Source organism: Sus scrofa, chromosome 9 (genome assembly GCF_054392235.1).
Source record: "Sus scrofa isolate SSC_HxYL_T2T_F1_AM1 chromosome 9, Sscrofa_HxYL_maternal_Yorkshire_Landrace_v2.0, whole genome shotgun sequence".
Taxonomy (NCBI): domain Eukaryota; kingdom Metazoa; phylum Chordata; class Mammalia; order Artiodactyla; family Suidae; genus Sus; species Sus scrofa.
In genome coordinates, this window is record NC_139391.1 from 8,208,472 (window position 1) to 8,232,137 (window position 23,666).

The following is a 23,666-nucleotide window of genomic DNA, read 5'->3' on the forward strand; positions in this document are numbered from 1 at the left end:
ATTACTTTTAAAGGATCAATCATTTCAATAAACCCTCTATAATTCCACTCTCTTCCCAAATATAACTGTAGTTAAATTCCATGTGTCTTAGGCCAAAGAATATATATGTAAACATGTATGTGCCATCTTACTTTTTTTTTTAAACATAAAGGATTCATGCTATACACACTGACCATGTTTTTTTTTGTTTTTTTTATTTTGTCTTTTTGCTATTTCTTTGGGTCGCTCCTGCGGCATATGGAGGTTCCCAGGCTAGGGGTCGAATCGGAGCTGTAGCCACCAGCCTACGCCAGAGCCACAGCAATGCGGGATCCGAGCCGCATCTGCAACCTACACCACAGCTCACGGCAACGCCGGATCGTTAACCCACTGAGCAAGGGCAGGGACCGAACCCGCAACCTCATGGTTCCTAGTCGGATTCGTTAACCACTGTGCCACAATGGGAACTCCTGACCATGTTTTTTAAAGCTGCGTGTATTAGATAGAGCAACAAATTCCTCTCATTCCTTCTAGTGGCTATAAAATTTCATTTATAAAATGCTACTACTACTGTCATCTAGACTGATTTTAATTCTTTAATGTTATAAATAATTTTAACAGTAATAATTCTTGTATGTTCATCTTTTCAAATTTCTATGGGTATATCTGCAGAATAAAGTACTGGAGGTGGGTGTGAGTCAATGAATTTTTTTTCTTTTTTTTGTGGCGATGCCTGCAGCATGCAGAAATTCCTAGGCCAGGGGTCAAATTCAACCCATAGCAGTGACAATGCTGAATCCTTAACTGCTAGGTCACATGGAAATTCTCAATGAGTATTTTATTTATTTACTTATTTAGGCCATGCCTGCAGCATGTGTAAGTTCTTAGGGCCAGGGACTGAACCCATGCCATAGCAGCAACCCAAGCCACTACAGTGACAATGCTGGATCTTTAACCCACTGTGCCACAAGGGAACTCCTCAATGAATATTTTAAATACCAATACTGTTAAACTGTTTCCCCCAAAAACTGTATTTGTTACATATTCAGTATGAAACTTCTTGTTTATTCTGACTCCTGATAATACTGTGCATTAACAATCTTCCGAATAATGGCTGATCTAATAGATGAACATGGTCTTTAATTTATACGATCATGTTTATATTATCTTTTTATTACTCAAGCTTATCAACCTTCCCCTTTATGGCTTCAGGATTCCAGGTTATGTTCATAAAAGGCCACTAACAAAAGATTTCCTTTCAATGCTTTTTAAAAAACTTTAAAACTTTTACTCATTTAAAAATTATTTTGTGGAGTTCCCGTTGTGGCGCAGTGGTTGGCGAATCCGACTAGGAACCATGAGGTTGCGGGTTCGGTCCCTGCCCTTGCTCAGTGGGTTAACGATCCGGCGTTGCCGTGAGCTGTGGTGTAGGTTGCAGACGCAGCTCGGATCCCGCGTTGCTGTGGCTCTGGCGTAGGCCGGTGGCTACAGCTCCGATAAGACCCCTAGCCTGGGAACCTCCATATGCCGCGGAAGCGGCCCAAGAGATAGCAACAACAACAAAAGACAAAAAAAAAAAAAAAAAAAAAAAAAATTATTTTGTTGTAAATTTGGGACTAACACATACTACTGTGTGTATAATAGATAAACGTCAAGGAGCTACTGTATAGCACAAGGAACTACATTCAATATCTTATAAGGACCTATAATGTGAAAGAATCTGAAAAATAGATACATATATACGTATAACTGAACCACCTTGCTATACACCTGAAACACTGTATATCAACAATACTTCAATCACAAAAACTGTAACTCTTACATTAAAATGTCAATAATAAAAACAGATAAAAAACCCAAAAAATTATTTTAGTAGAAAGAACAAGGCTCTAATTCTTTTATTTATTTACTTATTTATTCATTTTGCTTTTTAGGGCTGCACCCATGGCATATGGAGGTTCCCAGGCTAGGGGTCAAATTGGAGTTGCAGCTGTCAGCCTAATCAGAGCCACAGCAATACCAGATCTGAGCCACATCTGCGACCTAATCACAGCTCACGGAACACCTAATTCTTTTAAATGTCAATAGCTGAAGGGTGACAGTCTGGCAAAAATTATAAGAAAGGCGGCAATTCTAAAGCAATGGACAAATGTTACCCTAAAGAAAAATTACTGTAAATATAATTCAGATAAAATGATTTTCATAAGGAAAAGATGAACTCATATGCTGATTTACTATTAAATTAGGAAAGACTGGAGTTCCTGTGGTGGCACAGTGGTTAATGAATCCAAATAGGAACCATGAGGTTGCGGGTTCGATCCCTGGCCTTGCTCAGTGGGTTGAGTGAGCTGTGGTATAGGTCGCAGACGCGGCTCAGATCCCACGTTGCTGTGGCTCTGGCGTAGGCCAGCGGCTACAGCTCCAATTAGACCCCTTGTCTGGGAACCTCCATATGCCGCAGGTGTGGCCTTAAAAAGACCAAAAAAAAAAAAAAAAAGACCTAAATAAATAAACTAGGAAACACTTCCTTGCCAACTCTCAATGAGGTACCATGGGCAAAAATGTGCTTAACATTTCCACAAGTTTTTGGACATATTGGTTTTCTTTGCAACATTTTAATTAATAGCACAAGTTCGTTATCTGAATTTCAATATCCAACTAACGAATAAACAAATAATAAATAGTAAGAGCTTATACTATTAAAATTAATGGTCAAGACTATTTAAAGCAGAAAGAATATCCAGTAGATCACTTGGGAATGCTAAAGGCAGATATTTAAGCCACGGGTTCTACAGTGAATGTTAAATACATTTTGCATCCTGTGACTTGAATGTTGCTTCGCTCATTTGACTAAGGTATTACAATCGAGCTATTCAGTTCAACCTCACAGTTGGCTCAACCTACAATTTAAAAAAAGCAAAGAAAAACTACACCACTGAATAACAATGAATATTTATAAGAAGACTATCAAAAGAGTGTGCATTTAATCATTACGAATACTTTTTTAAGATAGGATTTATTTTTTTAAATATCTTGTTTTTTAACAGAATACTGCTCATGTTTATGAGGCCTAAAAAATGCAAAACAGTTATCAGCTTCCTGTGTAAACAATCTCACACAAGAGTTAAACATAGGCTTACGCATAAAAATTTATTTTCCTTTAAAGACTGAGTTTAATGTTTGCATTTCTATTTCAAGTTCCCACACTAAAGAAAAGGGAGTAGGAATTCCCACTGTAGCACAGCAGAAATTAATCCGACTAGTATCCATGCGGATGTGGTTCAATCCCTGGACTTGCTCAGTGGGACAGGGATCTGGCTTTGCTGTGAACTGTGATGTAGGTCGCAGAGAGGCTTGGATCCCACGTTTCTATGGCTGTGGCGTAGGCCAGCAGGTGTAGCTCCTATTTGACGCCTAGCCTGAGAACTTCCATTTGCTGCAGGTGCAGCCCTAAAAAGCAAAAAAAGAAAAAAAGAAGAAAAGAAAGAAAAGGGAGGAGTAAGCACTAAACACTAAACATGTATCCTTTTAAAACAACTCGGAGTTCACGTCGTGGCTCAGTGGAGGTGGGTCTGACTGGTATCCATGAAGACGATCCCTGGCCTCGATCAGTGGGTTGAGGATCTGGCATTGCCGTGAGCTGTGTGTGGGATGGCTCACAGACGTGGCTTGGATCTGGCGTTGCGGTGGCTATGGCTTAGGCTGCTGGCTACAGCTCCAATTTGACCCCTAGCCTGGCATGGCCCTAAAAAGACACACACTAATAATAATAATAATTCTTCACTAACAAAAATAACAGGCTGCTTAACAAAGAAATCAAACATTCCACACACATACAAAATCATCCCATACCTCTTGTCAGCAAGATCTGTTTTATTTCCTACTAGCATGATGATAACATCACTTCCTCTTTCTGTTCTGACATCATCAATCCATTTTGTAGTTTGCTGGAATGAGTTAACATCTGGTATATAGGAAAGTGGACAGAGAGATTAGCGTTATTGCAAATGCCTCCCCAAGTAAAGAAGCCAACAAAAGAAAAAAAAGCACTGAGGTTGGAAGGGGGTTGGCACATTAGGACCCACCTTTAATGTGCCTGCAACATGACTCCATTTTATCCGAGTACAAGTGTCAGTGATCTAAACAAATCACAAGAATAAAATCCTCAAGATTCCTTTTATAATAGTTTAAAAATTTTGGACATGACCAAGTGTAATACACTATATGTAATCAAAAAAAATATATTTTTAACATGTAAGGACTGCTGTGTCAGATAATACGGTGTCATGTTGCCACAATGCTTTTCTGATTACTTACACATACCAAACATGACAAAGAAAGCATCTCCAAAAGTATGTCAGCCAGTAAGTCCCAACACATCCAGAAAATTTGTAGAGTCCTTAAATAGCTTTCAACACCACTCTGTTTGCAATGCTTATTCAGTTTGTGATCACTTTAACTTGAAGTTTATTCGTTAAATAAGCCAAAATCACTTGTAACAAAATCGATCTTTTCTAGCCTTCAATACATCTTACAAATGCTAAAGAAAATAATTTACTAATATTTTAATCACATGGGCACAATTTTAAAGAAAAATATATCAGATTTCACTTGATTTAGTTAAAGTAAGCACAAACATTTTAAAGCTGCAAAACTTATCAATGCACAATAATGAACATACATATTTTAAACAAGTAGCAACCCAAAGAAAAGCTTCAAGAAAAAGAGAGACTTCATTTGGCAACGAACCAAAAAGAAAAAAAAAAAAAAGGCCCTGAATGCAAACCTCTTATTTATAATCCTGCCACTGCAATTATTTTTAAGATATGATTTCTGGTTAAGCAAATGTGCAAAATGTATCACTAATAATATTACTAGCTCAAATCCATAGTGTGTTTACATAAGATGTTTTTAAATAAGCCCAAGACATGATACTATCCTGGTTTCCTATAAATTACGGGGTACTATATGGAGTGATGCTTAATATTGCCTAATATATCATAAAGCAATTTCCAAAGACAATTTTAATCAGAGAGTATTTTCCTGTCAGTCACTAATGTTCCATTCAAAATTTACAGTCACTTAAAATGCCAAAGGCATTATTACTCAGTCCTGAGGGATAAGAAAAAGGAAGACTCTTACTTGTTTTAGTTTCCTATTTAAATTTTTTTCTTGGAGAGAAATGAAAGTATAATTTGTTAGCAACAAAGTAAATCAGTCAGGCACAGAATCCAGATTTGATTCAAATTAAAATGATTAACAGAAAACTGCATATTATATTTTCTCTGCCTTCCTCTATAGAGGATGGCTGGAAGGGGAAAACAGAAAAGTTGGCTAATGGAAGCTTTTAATGGCCTCAACAGAAGCCTTGAAAGATTTGGAAAAGTTGGCAAGAGGCTTAAATGCAGATTAATTTATTTTAGAGAAATCTGAGATCAAGTTAAATGAAAAAGGAGACATTCTTCCAACAATAATTATCATGTGGCTTAGGGATAATAGGATATCGAGAAAGCCTTTGAGAGAATTCATAATCAGACATGAAGGAAATTTTCCAGGGCAGGAAAATCTGGCACAATAAAAATAAAGCATATTGATACAAACACCAAAGCAAATATTCTGACCTAGCTGGTCTGGGATAACGTGTGCTATGATAAAACTTGTTTGTACATGCCAGTATAGAAAACAAGCACAAGACAAGAACATGCATGCAACTAAGCTAAAGGATGAAAGAAGATTAGAAATGCAGAATCCCCCCCCACTCACTTGTGATATCATAAACAACAACTGCCACAGTGGAGTCACGAATGTAGCTAGGAATCAAGCTCCTGAACCGCTCTTGACCTGCTGTGTCCCATAATTGCAATCGTACCTAACAATAAAATCAGTCAAACAGGCAAGAAAAATAAGAAAGGTCAACCCGTTGCAAAATACCTACTTGTGATATCGTAAACTACTACGGCTGCAGCAGAATCACGGATGTAACTGGGAATGAGGCTACGGAAACGTTCCTGACCCGCTGTATCCCACAGCTGCAGCCTGATCTGTGGGATGGGAAAAAATAAATAAAAAAAAAAAAAAACCAAACTCATACTAATAAGAAAAAGGAAATGATGTTTTTAAAGGGAGGAAAGTGGCAAGGAGGTAAAAGGGAAACTCATGCAAAAGGTTGCAGGGATGTGAGAAATGAAAAATAAAAACAACATAAATCTCCTTTTCTTTTACAAAAGGGAGTAAGTAAATATTAAAAATTTGCTTTCTTTAAAGGTACAGAACTAAAAAAAACGGTGGTAGGAAAAATTTCGCACCATCAGAAAGACAGCTTCCTTCCCCCACCCCCCATCACCTCTCTTTAATCCTATGCCTTTCCAGATAGCAAAATAGACTCTGTTGATGTTAAAATAGTGAACATATAAGGGAAAAACAAAGGTAAAAGTCAGTGAGCAGCCCAGGCTATCAGAGTAAAGGAATTAATGCTTCTCTGAAAGGCTCTCTAAAGCTAAAATAAAATGTCTCTTTTCTCTACTGGTCCACAGCACTTTGAAATTAGATCTCTGACTACAGTTGCTCATGGTTTCTCTCAGACATTTCTTCCTAGAACATTGTGTAATGTAACAAAAAGTAGAAATATTGTTTTGTAATTCTACATAAAAATGTCTTTACTCTCTCTTTTTAAGGCCACGTCCGAGACATATGGAAGTTCCCAGGCTAGGGGTTGAATCTGAGCTGCAGCTGTTGGCCTTTGCCACAGCCACAGGAAGACCAGATGTGAGCTGTGTTTCAACCTATGCCTCAGGTCATGGAAACCCTAGATCCTCAACCCACTGAGGGAGGCCTGGCATCGAACCTGCCTCCTCGGGGATACTTGTCAGGTTCATTACTGCTGGGCCACAACGGGAATTCCTGTCTTATTCTCTTACTTTTTCATATCTACATTTCAGAAAGAAAAGCATGAAAATAAGTATTAATTTCTTTTACCATCATAAAGCAGTTTGTTTTCAAATTTTAAGAAATGGAATGCTATACACAAAAACAAAAGAGAACATCCAAAAGAGAAAAACTCACAGATGTATAAGAAATAGCATTAGAGATAATGTTTTTTGGGTGTAGGTCCCAAAATAGCGTGTTTAAGAAAGTCACTGTTTTAAGTGCTAGGAATCTCTTCAAGGGACAGTAGCCTAGAATACAGAATTTATACTGCACTTATTGGGAGCATTCCAAAAGATGGAAGACAAAAAAACCAAGTAGTAAATACACATTGCTTTTTCCTTTTCACAGTCACTTTGGTACATATCATATTCTGACAAATATACCTTGAAGTTCACAAATTGTGTGATATTTAAATGAAAGCTTTTTGAATGCATCAAGAATGCTATTCAAAAGGTCTTTAGCAGCACTAACTTCTTCATGAAAATACTCTTTTTTAATTATCTCAGTGCCACACGTTATCAAATCGACATAAGGAATCTTGTTTAATGAGCCTAGGGCCATCAGAGTTTTTACAAATAATGGCTTTCTCTCCCCCTTTGGATTTCACTTGAGGATAAGAAACTCGAAGTGCTAAGTACTACTCATTCTGTAATAACAGTTTTTCTCAAGGCTTTTACATGAAGTTTTGGCATCTTTGCTAAGTACTTCTTATGATGACAATCATTGATTGTAGCTTTTTTTTTGCTTTTTTGGGCAGCACCCAAGGCACATGGAGGTTCCAGGCTCGGGGTAGAATCAGAGCTACAGCTGCCAGCCTGCACCACAACTACAGCCACACCAGCGACCTACACCATAGCTCACAGCAACACCGAATCCTTAACCCAGTGAGCGAGGCCAGGGGTCAAATCCACCACCTCATGGTTTCTAGTCGGATTCGTTTCCGCTCTGCCACAATGGGAACTCCTGATTATAGCTTTTATCATAATTTTATATCTTGGAGTACTGCAGAAAATTGCACTCTGAAAACATTACTCACTGTTCGATCCTCCAAGTACATTGTTTTTGATAAAAAGTCAATACCAATTGTTGCCTATAAAACAAAACAAAGAAGTTAAAAATAGTAATCATCTAATAGCAGTCAGCAGCTTAGGGTTCAAATGGGAATTATGACTGTGGAAGAAATAATAAATATATAAACACATCATACCCAAATAAAAATGAACAAAATTTTTAGTGATGAAACCATCTACCTACTGAACACTTGCAGTGTATTAGAGGTTATTTTAGGCCCTTTACATGATCACCTCTAATCCTAATACCTCTCTGCGAAGTAGCAATTAGTATCACTATTTTTCTCATTTTATAGATAACAATATTGGGGTTTGGAGAAGTTAAATAACTTGTCTAAGGACACAAAGCCTCTGTTGTGGAGTTGGGAGTAAAAGTTCAGCTCTTTCTAACATATACTTCTACATATTTATATATACACTTAAATATATATATTTTATATATATTATACATTTCATGTATATTATATATTTTAATAAAAACTTTATATATAATTTAAAAAATTTTAATTGTGGTAAAATACATAAAATTAACCCTCTTAACCAATTTTTTTAAAAGACCACTTTTTAAAGAGCAAAAATGAAAGAAAATACTCTTTTAATTATCTCAGTGCTACATGTTTATAGCACGTTTAGGTTTACAGCAAAACTGAGAGGAGGATACAGAGATTTCCCATATACCCCTTGTCCCCACATATGCATAGCATCTCCTATTATCAACAGCCTCCACCAGAGGGAGAGTACATATATTACAACTAATGAACCTACACTAACACTGATGTAATTTTTTTAAAGATACATTTTATCCTTAAATTGTGGGGAAATACATATATATATCATAAAATGACATTTTAATTAATTTTAAATATACAATTCAATGGTATTAATCATATTAGTTACATTCACAACTATAACAACTGTCAAAACTATTTATTCCCAAAACTTTTTAACCACCCCAAATAGAAATTCTATACCCAATAAGTGATATCATATTACAATGTAGGGATATACCACAATTTGTTTAACCATTCATCTACTGACAGACCCTTTTGGCTACAATGAGTTTCTGTTCTCAATTCTTTTTGGTATATACCTAAGTAAAATTGCTAGGCCATATGGTAATTCTGTTTATCTGTGTGAAGAAATGACACAGTTTTCTACAGCAGTCTTTGACCCATTAGTTATTTAGGAATATGTTATTTAATTTTCCATGTATTTGTGAACTTCCCAGGTCTCCTTCTGTTAATGATTTCTAATTACAGTACTCACTTATTCAAGTATAGATCAAAATGTCACAGAATCCTAGACTTGGAAAAAATCTCTACAAGAGAATATCTACTATCATTCCTACTTCTACCTCAGATGGTATTAGCAATAATCTTTCAACAGACTTGGAAGAGGAGCTAAAGATGTCAAATTAAAAACTTGAGGACTATGAGCATAATCAGTTATACTTTGTATTTACATATAGCATTTTATAGATTACAGAAAGTGCTTTCATATCCATGACTGAATGTGAATAAAAGGATCTCAAATAAAGACAACTAGTAGATTGGCAAAACAAAATACCTGATAGGTGTTGTCAAAACTGTCATACATGAATCTGGTAATCAGTGATGTCTTTCCAACTGAAATGAAAAGAAAAAAATTCACTCAGTTAACATACTAAATTGGGTTCTCAAGCAATTTTCCTATAGAGAGCTGTAATTCAATTCATTGGGAAATACCTGCAGTGGTTTTACTACAATAATTTTATTGGATAAAGAAGACATGGCACATATATATTAGAGAATACTACTCAGACACGAAAAAAGAATGAAATAATGCCATTTGCAGCAACATGGATGGAGGGCCTAGAGATTATCACACTAAGTGGTAAGTCAGACAAATGTCATATGAGATCACTAATATGTGGAATCTAATTTAAAATGATAGAAAAAACTGGAGTTCCCACGGAGTTCCCATCGTGGCACAGTGGAAACAAATCTGACTAGGAACCATGAGGTTGCGGGTTTGATCCCTGGCCTCGCTCAATGGGTTAAGGATCCAGCCATGAGCTGTGGTGGTCGCAGATGTAGCTCAGATCCTGTGTTGCTGTGGCTGTGGTGTAGGCTGGAAAAGCAGTTTTGATTCGACCCCTAGCCTAGGTACCTCCATATGCCTTGGGTGTGGCCCTAAAAGGACAAAAGACAAAAAAACAAAAAAAACAAACCACTAAATAAAATGATACAAAAAACTTATTCACAAAACAGAAAGAGTCAAAGATTTCAAAATCAAACTTATGGTTACCAAAGGGGAAATGCTGTGGGGGGGGATGGATTGGGAGGTAAGGATTGGCATATACACACGACTACACACAAAACTGATGGGTAACAGGGATCTATTACATAGCTTGGGGAAATCTATTCACTACTCTGTGATAGCCTCTATGGGGATAGAATCTGAAAAAGAATAAATATATGTATCTATATGGCTAATTCACTTTGCTGTACACCTGAAACTAATACAACACTGTATTTTTTTATCATTTTTTATAAATTTTATTGGAGTATGTATGTATTATACATAAGAATACATATGTACTTAAAGGCAAAACCTTAGAACCATTCATAATAAAGTAAGGAACAATACACATACTACTGTTACTTAATACTGATCAGAATCTATAAAAAATAAATGTAAAAATCTGAAGAGATAAAAGGTGAAATGGTAGGGGAAACAGTGATGGGGAAAAGCAAAGATACATATAAGTTATATAATAAAGAAATACAAAATAGCTTCTTTATTAAAAGTTTTATCAAAAGATTAAAATTTCATTACTAAGCATTTTAAATAAGATTCATCAATATGGGATCTCTGCAAATTTATTGTTCTTATTTACCCCCAAACCTTCTGTAAATGGTATGTAAACTTGTAATGATTTGCTTAATGTTTGTTTTCCCTCATAGATTACAAACTCCAAATTTGTCTTGTTTACTCCACATCATGAGCTTAACACATGCTTGACACATACTAGGCAAACACTTTTGCTGAACTGATAACACTTTTTCAAAAGGTAAAAAATACCTATCTAGAGTTATTCAAAATACATCTTAATTAAACAACTTTATTTCATTATAACTTGTTCTACAAAATACAAAAAAAAAAAAACTTTATATGTTAAAAGATACCCAATGAGAATGACTTCTGTTAAATAAAAGTACTACACATTAAGTCTCTATGGCTGCATCACCACAATAAAGCAAGTATCACAATAAAGCTGGTTACCTGAAGAAAAAAGTCTATGGCTTGTAAAGCCAAGTTTGTAAGTTTGCCTCCATGTGCAATAACGCAAAAAAAAAAAAAATTACACTACACTTCCCCCACTATCTGAAAGTAGAGAGTTCCTATGAAACCTTTCATAAGCCGAAATGATGCAAAGCAAAGCAGCAATTACTTTAGGACGTGTCTTGCTAACCAGATGGACAAAATAAAATCAAGATAAAGCAAGAGTTCCTGTTGTGGCGCAATGGGATCTGCGATATCTTTGCAGTGCCAGGATGCAGGTTTGATTCCAGGCCTGACACAGTGGGTTAAAGGATCTGGCATTGTCACAGCTTCAGCTCAGATTTGATCTCTGACTCGGGAACTCCACATGCCAAAGGGGGCCAAGAAAGGGGAAAAAAAAAAAAAAAAAAAGACGAAGCACAGATGCTCATTGACACAGTTCAAAGTTATACTGGCTTGATGCTGAGTGTAGTTCCTGGGGAAGGAGGCTGGCGGTGCCACTCTTACTGCTGAATATGCGTGTTGCTTTGATAACAGCTCGCTACATAACAAACACTGAGCACTATTTTCTCTTTTCACCTTATTTTGGTTAAAGCAAAAATCCTCTTCAGATTTCTTTGGGTTAGCAAAACAGGTACAAAGTGAAGTGGCATAAAGCAAATTTCTGAAAAGCATGGAATATCTGTATCTTTTTCTGTCTCAGATTCTATACTGGGTATTTTATAGGAAAATGGTAACTCCACAAGAGATGAAATTTTATTTCCATTCTTCAAGAAAAAGTAATAACATGCTCAGAAGTTTAGCAAATTGATCAAGGGTAATCAATTCTCTGCTAAAATGTGATTCCATTCCATTCCCAAAGACTGCGTTCTTCTCAATATACTACTTTCTTTTTTTGTTATTTAAAAAAAAGGGGAGTTCCCATTGTGGCAAAGGGGTTAACGAATCCGACTAGGAACCATGAGATTGCAGGTTCGATCCCTGGCCTTGCTCAGTGGGTTAAGGATCCGGCGTTGCTGTGAGCTGTGGTGTCTCAGACGTGGCTCGGATGTAGGCCGGCGGCTATATCTCTGATTAGACCCCCAGCCTGGGAACCTCCATATGCCACTGGTGCAGCCCTAGAAAAGACAAAAAAGACAAAAAAAAAAAAAAAGGAACATGGCCATAATGGCAGAAGAGCTATGTTGTACTACCTACCAGTGTCCAGGGTTTTTAAAGAACCCAAACATGGTTCTTTAAAAAACCATAAAAAGAGAAAATGAAAGGGAATATATCTTTGAAAGAAAAATAGCAAAGAAAGAGATTTTTCTGGTCTGTAACTTTTTGCCTAAAGCACTATCAAGAGTCAGAGGACAAAGTTCAGGGCTCACAGAACACTTAGAAAGTTTGGGAAAGGAGAATCCTGGAAGGAAAAGAATTGCAAAAAGAACTGTATCCAAATTCATCTCTTATTTCCTAAACTACCAATGAGGACTTGATGGGAAGACCTCAGGGTTCCTAGAAGCAGACATATATTCAAAGAATTCAGGAGCTGTCCTCACAGAGTTTAGAGTTTGAATCCAGTCAAGGTTTACTACAGTCTAAGACAAAACAACTCTTTGGAGTAACAACAAAATCTAGAGTCTGTATATGTATGTATGTATGTATGTATGTATGTGTGTGTGTGTTCTTTATCATGTTCAGTATCCAATCAAAAAAGTACAGATATGCAAAGAAATAAAAATATATAATTCATGCTCAAGAAAAAGAGAAGAAAAAAAAAAAAAAGACTCCAAGGGATTTTTCAGATGTTGTAGTTAGCAGACAAGGATCTAAGGCAGCTATCAGAAATAAGGCATTCCCATCATGGCTCAGCAGAAACAAATCTGACTAGCATCTATGAGGTTTCGGCTCCATCTCTGGCCTCGCTCAGTGGGTTAAGGATCCGGAGATGCCGTGATGTAGATCTCAGATGCAGCTCGGATCTGACACTGCTGTGGCTGTGGTGTAGGCCAGCGGCTAAGCTCTGATTCAACCCCTAGCCTGGGAACCTCCATATGCCATGGGTGTGGCACTAAAAAGACAAAAAAAAAAAAAAAAAAAAGCTATCAAATATATTCTAGGACTTAAAGGGAGGTATGCACATGAGATAAAAAGAAGGAAAATCTCCACAAACAGAAATGAGAAAAAATAATCAAATGCAAATTACAAGTACTTATAACTGATAGGAAAAGTAACTGTATTCTCTTAACAGCAGATGGAAATGGCAGAAGAACAGGTAAAAGTCAATTCAGATCAAATGGTGTAACATATGTACAAAGGAAGTTCCACCTGGATAAGAAAGAAGAAATCAGGGGAAAATATTTGTAGAAATATAGCTGAAAAATTCCCTGATACAGTGAAAGGTAAGCACTTACAGATCCAAGAAACTCAATGAATAGGATAAACACACAGAAAAACATGCCCTGATAAGCTATCAAAATCCAAGGATAGAGAAAAAAAATCCATGAAAAAAGGGAAAAATGTATTACATATGGAGGGTGGATGAAGAAAGAGGCAAGGGAGAGTGAATATAAATTTTCATCAACTCCTCCACAGAGAAAATGAGAACAGAAGACAACGGAACTACATCCTTAAATTTCTTTAAGAAAATGAGTATTTTTCAAACCCTATAGCCTATGAAACTACCTTTCAAAAGTGAAGGTTAAATGAAGATTACTGCAGATAAACAAAAGTGAGAGAATTCCTTGCCAGAAAAAAGCTTAAGGAATCTGCTCTGGCTAAAGGGAAATGACGTCATATAGTAACTATAAACTGTAAATACATGGGTAAGGATAGAAAATTATTTTTTTTAATGTAAAAGTCAAATGTGTTTAAAATAAAAAACAATGTACTTATTATACAATTTATAGTACTACCAGATGTAACATAACTGTAAAATAAAGAACAGTGAGATATAAATGCAACTACTATTATTAAGTTTCTATAATTCACATAACTAGTACAGTATAGACTGTGAGAGGTTAATGATGTACTAGCACAACTAGTAAAAATAAATGCAGAAAAAAATAGCTGACAAGTCAGTAGAGGAATAAAAATGAAATAGAAAAGTAAGAACAAAAATCAAATGAGACAAACAGCAAAACTGCAGACCCCAATCCAGCTTTATCAATACTAGAGTATATAAAAAATAGATTTTAAAACTTCAATTAGAAGACAAAGATTGGGAGTTCCCGTCGTGGCGCAGTGGTTAACGAATCCGACTAGGAACCATGAGGTTGTGGGTTCGGTCCCTGCCCTTGCTCAGTGGGTTAACGATCCGGCGTTGCCGTGAGCTGTGGTGGAGGTTGCAGACGCGGCTCGGATCCCGCGTTGCTGTGGCTCTGGCGTAGGCCGGTGGCTACAGCTCCGATTCAACCCCTAGCCTGGGAACCTCCATATGCCGCAGGAGCGGCCCAAGAAATAGCAACAACAACAACAACAAAAAGACAAAAGACAAAAAAAAAAAAAAAAAAGAAGAAGACAAAGATTGTGGCGCAGCAGAAATGAGCCTGACTAATAACCATGAGGTTGTGGGTTGGATCCCTGGCTTCACTCAGTGGGTTAAGGACCTGGCGTTTCAGTGAGCTGTGATGTAGGTCACAGCTGCAGCTCAGATCCGGAATTGCTGTGGCTGTGGTGTAGGCTGGCAGCTGCAGCTCCAATTCAGCCCCTAGCCTGGGAACCTCCATATGCCACGTGTGTGGCCGTCTATAAGAGTCACACTTTAAATACAAAGAAAAAAGTAAGTTTAAAGTGGAAGGACTTAGGGAGTTCCCTTTGTGGCTCGGCAATTAATGAACCTGACTAGGATCCATGAGGATTCAGGTTCAATCCCTGGTCTCGCTCAGTGGGTTAAGGATCCCACACTGCCGTGAACTGTGGTGTGGGTCAAAGACGTGGCTCAGATTCTGTGTTGCTGTGGCTTGGTGTAGGCCAGCAGCTGCAGCTCTGATTCAGCCCCTAGCCTGGGAACCTCCATATGCTGTGGGTGCAGCCCTAAAAAGACAAAAAAAAAAAAAAAAAAAAAAGTAGAAGGAATTGAAATTTTCCCAAGGAAGAAAACTCCAGGCCTACACTGGCTTTACTAAACTGCAACTAAACATTTAAGGGAATAAGACCAATTTTACAGAAACACTTTAAAAAAAAAAAGAACACTTTCTAACTGATGACATGGGATGAGCATAGCCCTGATATAAAAATCTGACAGGGAGATCTCTTATTGTGCAGTGGGTTAAGGATCCAGCATCATCATTGCAGTAGTTTGGCTCACTACTGTGGCATGGATTCGATCCCTGGCCTTGGAACTTCCACATGCTGTGGGCCCAGCCAAAAAAAAAAATTAAAACAAAACAAAGCAAAAACAAAACCTGACAATTAGAAGGAAAAAAAAAAAGGAAAATTATGGACTAATATCTCTCATCAACAGATGAAAATCACTCAAGAAAATATCAGCAAATCAATTCCACCTCTATATATAAAATATACCTCCTAAGTAGATAGGTGTTATCCCAGGAATAAAAGGTTAACCATACAAAATAATCAATCAACGTAATCTAGAATATGAACAGAGTAAATAGGAAAATTCCTGAGAATTCCCTGGTGGTTGAGTGAGTTAAGGATCCACTGTTGTCACTGCTGTGGCTTGGGTTCAATCCCTGGCCTGGGACTTCTGCATACTGTGGGAGGAAACAAACGAACAAAAAATCCTAACATTATCTCAATACAAACAAAGTTGAACTTGTGATGAAAATTCTAAGCGGAGTTCCTGTCATGGCACAGTGGTTAACAAGTCCGACTAGGAACCAGGAGGTTGCGGGTTTGATCCCTGGCCTTGCTCAGTGGGTTAAAGATCCGGTGTTGCCGTGAGCTGTGGTGTAGGTTGCAGACATGGCTCAGATTCCGAGTTGCTGTGGCTCTGGCATAGGCTGGTGGCCATGGCTCCGACTGGACCCCTAGCCTGTGAATCTCCATGTGCCACGGGAGCAGCCCTAGAAAAGGCAAAAAGACAAAAAAAAAAAAAAAAAAAAAAAATTCTAAGCAAATGAGCAAAAACAGGTGTGGAAGGAAATTGTGCCAATCAGATAAAAGACATTTACAGAGAACCTATAGCTATAACATTATATGTAATGGTAAACTTTAAATGCCTTCCTTCAAAGAATGGAAAAAAGTCAAAATGTCCAATCCCATCACTTCTATTCAGCATGATACTGGTGGTCTTAGAGTAATATTGATAAGAAAAAGAAATAAAAGGCACAGAAACTGTTCTCATTCACTGATGAAATAATTGCTTATGTAGAAGAACCCTGAGAAATTCATTAAAAAAGGAAAAGCTACTAGATCTAGTAAATTTACTAAGATCTCAGTACAGAAGGTCAATATACAGACAGCAACTGCATTTTTAAATACTAGTAACATCAAACACTCAATGTTACTACTCAATACATAGTAACATTAAAAAATACCAAATAATTACACATAAATTTAACAAGATGTGTAAGATCCCTACATTTCTTCTCTTTTTAGGGCCACATCTGTGGCATATCGAAGTTCCCAGACTAGGGGCTGGGTCAAATCAGAGCTGCAGCTTGTGGCAATTCTGGATACTTAACCCAGTGAGAGAGGCCAGGGATCGAACCTGCATCCTCATGAGTATTAGTCAGGTTCTTAACACACTAAGTCACAACGGGAACTCTAAGAAAAATATTTAAAAATGGGACTTTATTAAAATTAGAAACTTCTGTTCATAAAGAAACAATTAAGAGAGTAAAAAGGCAAACCCAGACGGTGAGATGTTTGAGAAGGCAAACAGTCCAGCATGACATTCTAAGAAGTTACACACACTCACTTCCCACAGAAACTGGTATGAATTTAAACCAAAAAAAATTTTTTTTGGCCACACTCTTGGCATGTTGAAGTTCCTGGGCCAGTCATTAACCACTACACCACCAGGGAACTACAAAAAAAAAAAAAAAAAAAAAAAAAATTACAAGTATGTTTATAGAGCTTTAGTCATAATGGCTACGAATCAGAAGCAACCCAAATGTTTATCAATAAGAGCATGGATAAACTGTGGCACTGTAACAAAGAACTATTACACGCACAAAAATAACATCTTGTATATACAACAACATGGACAAATTTCAGAGACATCACACAGAGTGAAAGGGGTCAGATACAAAAAAATACACACTGTATGATTCCATTTACATGAAATTCAAAACTGGCAAAATTAATCAATGGAAATAGAGGTCAAAGTAATAGTAACTTCTAGAGTTCCCAACTGGAACACAGAGCCAGGGAAACTTTGAGTGCTGAAGACGACCCACATCTTTTTCTGAGTGGTAGTTACAGGGATGTAAAAACATGTAAACTTTTCAACAAGCCGTACAGTTAAGATTTGTCTACTTTATGCCTTTTACTAGATATTATACTTTAACAAAAAGTGTGGGTATCATGTAATCCTGATATACTGTAACAAGAAGGGTCTTTACCTCTGTTGTAATCTACTCTAGTTTAATGAGAAAAACAACAGACAAACCCAAGTTGGGGGACACTCTAAAGGATACCTGGCCTCAAGACAGATCATGAAAAAGCACTGGCTGAGAAAGTGTCACAAACCTGAGGAATCTGGGCAAACATTAAAATTTTTGTACCCTGAATTACATTCTGGAACAGAAAAAGAGCATTAATGAAAAAACCTCTAAAACTGAGATAATACCTGGGGAGTTTGGTTATAAATAGTAATATACCGGAGTTCCCGTCGTGGCGCAGTGGTTAACAAATCCGACTAGGAACCATGAGGTTGCGGGTTCGGTCCCTGCCCTTGCTCAGTGGGTTAATGATCCAGCGTTGCCGTGAGCTGTGGTGTAGGTTGCAGACGCGGCTCAGATCCCTCGTTGCTGTGGCTCTGGCGTAGGCCGGTGGCTACAGCTCCGATTTAACCCCTAGCCTGGGAACCTCCATATGCCGCGGGAGCGGCCCAAGAAATAGCAACAACAACAACAACAAAAAAGACAAAAGACAAAAAAAAAAAAAAAATAGTAATACACCAATGTCAGTTTTAGTTTAGACAAAGGTACCATAGCAATTTAAGATATTAACATGGGGTAAACTAAGTGAGGGTTAAATGGGAATTCTGTACCTTACTGCGATTTTTCTATAAATTTAAAATTACTCCAAAATAAAGTTTATCAACAAAGGTAAAACATATTATGTGTTTGTACAAAATCCCTGAATAAAAAGTTTAAACGATTTGTATACTTTACTGTATATATACTATGCCTAAATTTAAAAAAAACAAAAACAAAAACTAACTAACAAGCCTCTGAGTCTGTACCTGTACCTATGGCTTGATACCTAAACAGTCTCATCTGAAAGCAGTGGGTAAGAGGATTCTGGGTAGCTGGCACCAAAGAGTAAGGGTAGCAGTATCATAACTCTGGAGTGTACTCATACCCACTAGAGTAAACCTTTCATTCAAGTTGGGGAGGATCATCATAAAGGTCAGAAAGCAGGACTGCATCAAGTGTACACACACTGTATGAACTATGCTATGCCTGCCTGCTAATAAATGGTCAATAAATGTCCAAAGGTATGACAGAAAGAGGGAGCAAAACAAAGAAAGGATGAAGGGAGGGAAGCTGGATGGCTACTAATTCAGGGTAGCATAGATGGAGCAGGTGAGAGAAATAAAAACAAGAACTGGCAAAATGCTAGAAACTGAAGCTCTTTGAGGACTGAAAACCAAAACCATACACACTCACATAGTGTACTGTCTACAAAAACATGACTTACCATTCTAGTGTTACCAACCTGACTTAACCACCCTAGGAAATTCTTGTCTAGGGAATAAGAGTTGTAAATAACTATTGTTCCTTCTGGAAATTTCCCAAAGTCCATCAAATTAACATAAAACTGTTCATTTTGTCATTAGATAGCATAAAATCATTGCTTACTCTCATAGATTCTTTGAACCTTATCTCAAAAACCCCCTTAACTTTGCTATGCCCACAAATCTTAAACTATTCTTTTATTTTATGATTTTTATTTTTTCCATCATAGTTGATTTACAGTGTTCTGTCAATTTCTACTGTATGGCAAAATGACCCATAAATACATACATACACATATATATATATATTCTTTTTCTCACATTATCCTCCATCATATTCCATCACAAGTGACTAGATACAGTTCCCTGTGCTATACAGCAGGGCCTCACTGCTTATCCACCCCAAATGCAATAGTTTGCATCTATTAACCCTATTCTCAGTCCATCCCAATCTCTCTCCCTCCCCCTTGGCCACCACAAGTCTGCTCTCCAAATCCCTGAGTTTCTTTTCTGTGGAAAGGTTCATTTGTGCAATATATTAGATTCCAGATGTAAGTGGTATCATATGGTATTTGGCTTTCTCTTTCTGACTCACTTCACTTAGTACGAGAGTCTCTAGTTCCATCCATGTTGCTGCAAATGGCATTATTTTTAATGGCTGAGTAGTATTCCATTGTGTATATAAACCACATCCTCTTAATCCATGCATCTGTCAATGGATATCTAAGTTGTTTCCATGTCTTGGCTGTTGGGAATTGTGCTGCAATGAACACACAGGTGCATGTATCTTTTTCAATCAAAGTTTTGTCTGGATACATGCCCAAGAGTGGGACTGCTAGATCCCATGGTAGTTCTATATTTAATTTTCTGAGGTATCTCCATACTGATTTCTGCAGTGGTTGTACCAATTTACATTCCCATCTTAAACTATTATAACACAATCCTTACTCAATCCTAATTAAGCCCCATATTTAAAAAGCCTCCTTAAATCAGACCCCCAAATCTGCAAACATCCCTTCTTTGACTTCCTCTTTAAGAGGCTACTGTGTTGGGCTGAATACTGTATCTCCAAAATGCCTGTTCACCCAGGAAACTGAAAAGTGACCTTACTTGGAAATAAGGTCTTTGCAGATACAATCAAGTTAAAAATGTCTGATGCTGGATTAGGGTGAATCCTAATCCAATCACTGGTAACTTTATAAGAGGGCAATTTGGACAAAGAGGAGACACAATGAGAGAGAAGACCACGTGAAGATGAGGCAGAGATGGGAGTTACAACAGCAATCCAAGGAAAATCAGGGATTGCTGGCAATAATCAGAAGGCATATGAGATGGCTTCTTCCGCAGAGCCTTCAGAGGGGGATGACCTCCACCCCAGGACAACTAGATTTGGGACTTCTAGCCACCAAGAACTGTGAGATAATAAATTTCTGTTGTTTTGAGCCACCTAGGTTATGGTAATTGCTATGGTAGCCCTAGGAAATTAATATATCTCCTAAGACTAAATGTTATCTCCTTTAGAGAAAATTAGGTTGTGATGATGGTTAACTATAAACATAGTAACATTCATTGAAAAAAAAAATTTTTTTTGGTCTTTTTAGGGTTACACCTGCAGCACATGGAGGTTCCCAGGCTCGGGGTCAAATCGGAGCTGTAGCTGCCAGCCTATGCCACAGCAACGTGAGATCCGAGCCAGTCTGTGACCTACATCACAGCTCACAGCAACTCCAGATCCTTAACCCGCTGAGTGAGGCTAGGGATCAAACCCGCGTCTTCATGGATGCTAGTCGGGTTTGTTAGTCACTGAGCCACAATGGGAACTCCTGAATTCTTTAAAAAAAAAAAAATGGTAAGCAATGAACTCAGCTTTACCTTAAAAGCAGGTTGTTTTGGTGGTAAATTCAAAGCATAAGCACTGAACAGGATTCATTATACTATCTGTGTTATATACATTTGAAAACATCTATAATAAAAAGTACTTTTAGGAGTTCCCCTGTGGTGCAGTAGGTAAGGATCCAGCATTAGCACTGCAGCAGCTCAGGTCTGCCATGGCGCTGTGGCACAGATTCAGTCCCTGGCTGGGGAACTTCCACATGCCAAGGTGCGACCAAGAAAAGTACTTTTTTTTTTTTTTTTTTTTTTGGTCTTTTTAGTGGCTTGCACTCATGGCCTATGGAAGTTCCCGGTTTAAATATTTTCATAATCTAATATATCATGGCCCCAATGTGAAAATCAGCACTTTACAACCAAACCATTACAAAGAATCAAAGGATGTTGTCATGTTCTAGTTCAAATGTCATTTTATGTGAAGCCTTTATCCAATACCCTAAATCTTTGCAGCTCTATCGCTATGCTCTCCTTATACTTGCCAAATTCAGCCTTAACTACAGCACTTTTCCTTAGGTTGAACAGGTCCTTCTACTTGGGAAAGATGAATAAATGAATGGCCTAGACTATAATTCTAACAAATGCCGTGAATTCTAAATAGTATAGTGTTGTGCTAGGTCACCTAATTACCTTTTATTTAAGAGGAGAAGCGTTTAAGGTATTTTATTTCCAATTCCAGTATTAGTAAAGCTAACAGAAAATGCTCCATGGGTGGGAGTATAAAGAACAACCTTTCCTACAGGGCCACTTGGTAATATTTATCAAAAATAGTAAAATGCAGCTCGATCCAGGATGCAGTTTGATCTAGACAGATAATCTAATGAAAACAATGACATATGCCCAAAGATTTAGGTATAAGGCTGTATATAAGTAACACTATCTATAGGAGTAAAATTTAGAAACAGCCTACTTTTCAACAAGAGCCACAGTTATATAAATCATGATGCCTTCATAAGGTCACAATGCTATGTATCTATTCAATTTTTGCTAGAGAAATCTCAGTGCCATAGGAAATGAGTAAAAATAATGTAAAAATCAAGCTGTAAAAAGGAAAATCTAATTACCCCAATTTTGCTACAGAAAATATATGCATTCATTATCCACAATCAAGAAGAATTACATATAAAATAATTTAAAATTAAACCTGAACGTTAGAGGAGAAAAAAAAACAACTAAAGGAGAAATTCTTAGAGTAAAATTAAATGAGAACATAACGAACAAGGACCTCCTGTATAGCTCTCGGAACTTTATTCAATATCTTGTAATAATGGAAAAGAATGGGAACTATAATGGAAAAGAATCTGAAAAAAAATATATATATATATATATGCAATATGTATAACGGAATCACTCTGCTGTACTCCGGAACCTAAAAGAACACTGTAAATCAACTACACTTCAATAAAAAATCTGTAATAATAGCAACATTGGGTGGACCTAGGAATTATCAGGCTAAGTGAAGTCAGTCAGACAATGAGACACCAACATCAAATGCTATCACTTACACGTGGAATCTAAAAAAAGGACACGGAGTTCCCATTGTGGTGAAGTGGTTAACGAATCCGACTAGGAACCATGAGGTTGCGGGTTCGGTCCCTGCCCTTGCTCGGTGGGTTAACGATCCGGCGTTGCCGTGAGCTGTGGTGTAGGTTGCAGACGCGGCTTGGATCCCGCGTTGCTGTGGCTCTGGCGTAGGCCGGTAGCTACAGCTCCGATTCAACCCCTAGCCTGGGAACCTCCATATGCCACGGAAGCGGCCCAAGAGATAGCAACAACAAAAGACAAAAGACAAAAAAAAAATAAAAAAATAAAAAATAAATAAATAAATAAATAAAAATAAAAAAAGGACACGGAGTTCCCCTTGTGGTGAAGTGGTTAACGAATCTGACTAGGAACCATGAGGTTGCGGGTTCCATCCCTGCCCTTGCTCAGTGGGTTAAGGATCCGGCGTTGCAATGAGCTGTGGTGTAGATCACAGACACGGCTTGGATCTGGCATTGCTGTGCCTATGGCCTAGGCTGGCAGCTACAGCTCCGATTAGACCCCTAGCCTGGGAACCTCCATATGCCGCGGGAGTGGCCCAAGAAATGGGAAAAAGACAAAAATAAGTATTAAAAAAAGGACACAACTTTGCAGAACAGATACTGACTCACAGACTTTGAAAAACTTATGGTTTCCAAATGAGACAGGTTGGGGGGTGGGGGGATGCACTGAGAGTTTGGGATGGAAATACTATAAAATTTGGTTGTGATGATCTTCATACAACTATAAATTTAATAAAACTCACTGAGAAATAAATAAATATTTACACCATAAAAAAAACCCACAAAACACCAATGAGAAGCCACTTCACAACTACTTGGATAGCTATAATTTTATTAAGAAAGAAAAGAAAAAAAGGAAAATAAATGTTGGCCAGGATGTGGAGAAACTGGAAACCTCATATACCACTGGTGGGAATGTAAGATGGTGCAGTTGCTGTGGCAAAAGCTTTGGCAGAATCTCAAAAGACTAAAGATAGAGCCATCATATGATTCAGCAATTTCAGTTCTAGGTAAATACCCCAAAGAATGCAAAGCCGAGACTTGAAGAAGTATTTGTACAGCGATGTTCGTAAGAGCATTATTGACAATAGGCAAAAGGTGGAAGCAACCCAAGTGTCCATTAACTGGTGAATGGCTAAAGTG

At 37.5% G+C, this 23,666-nt stretch overlaps 1 protein-coding gene across 4 annotated transcripts in view; it reads right to left on the reverse strand.

Annotated features, from left to right (window-relative positions):
- Positions 1-23,666, reverse strand: part of RAB6A (RAB6A, member RAS oncogene family) — a 61,921-nt gene that overhangs the window by 14,328 nt on the left and 23,927 nt on the right. For 3 of the 4 annotated variants that reach the window (XR_014814341.1, XR_014814342.1, XM_005667096.4), the window contains exons 2-5: positions 9,543-9,601; positions 7,943-7,996; positions 5,743-5,848; positions 3,832-3,943 (exon numbers count right to left, since the gene is read on the reverse strand). Coding sequence is in view for 2 of the 4 variants with exons in the window: in XM_005667096.4 (XP_005667153.1) it covers positions 3,832-3,943; positions 5,743-5,848; positions 7,943-7,996; positions 9,543-9,601 (331 nt within the window). In the remaining 2 variants the exon portion in view is untranslated. 4 annotated transcript variants of the gene reach the window in all.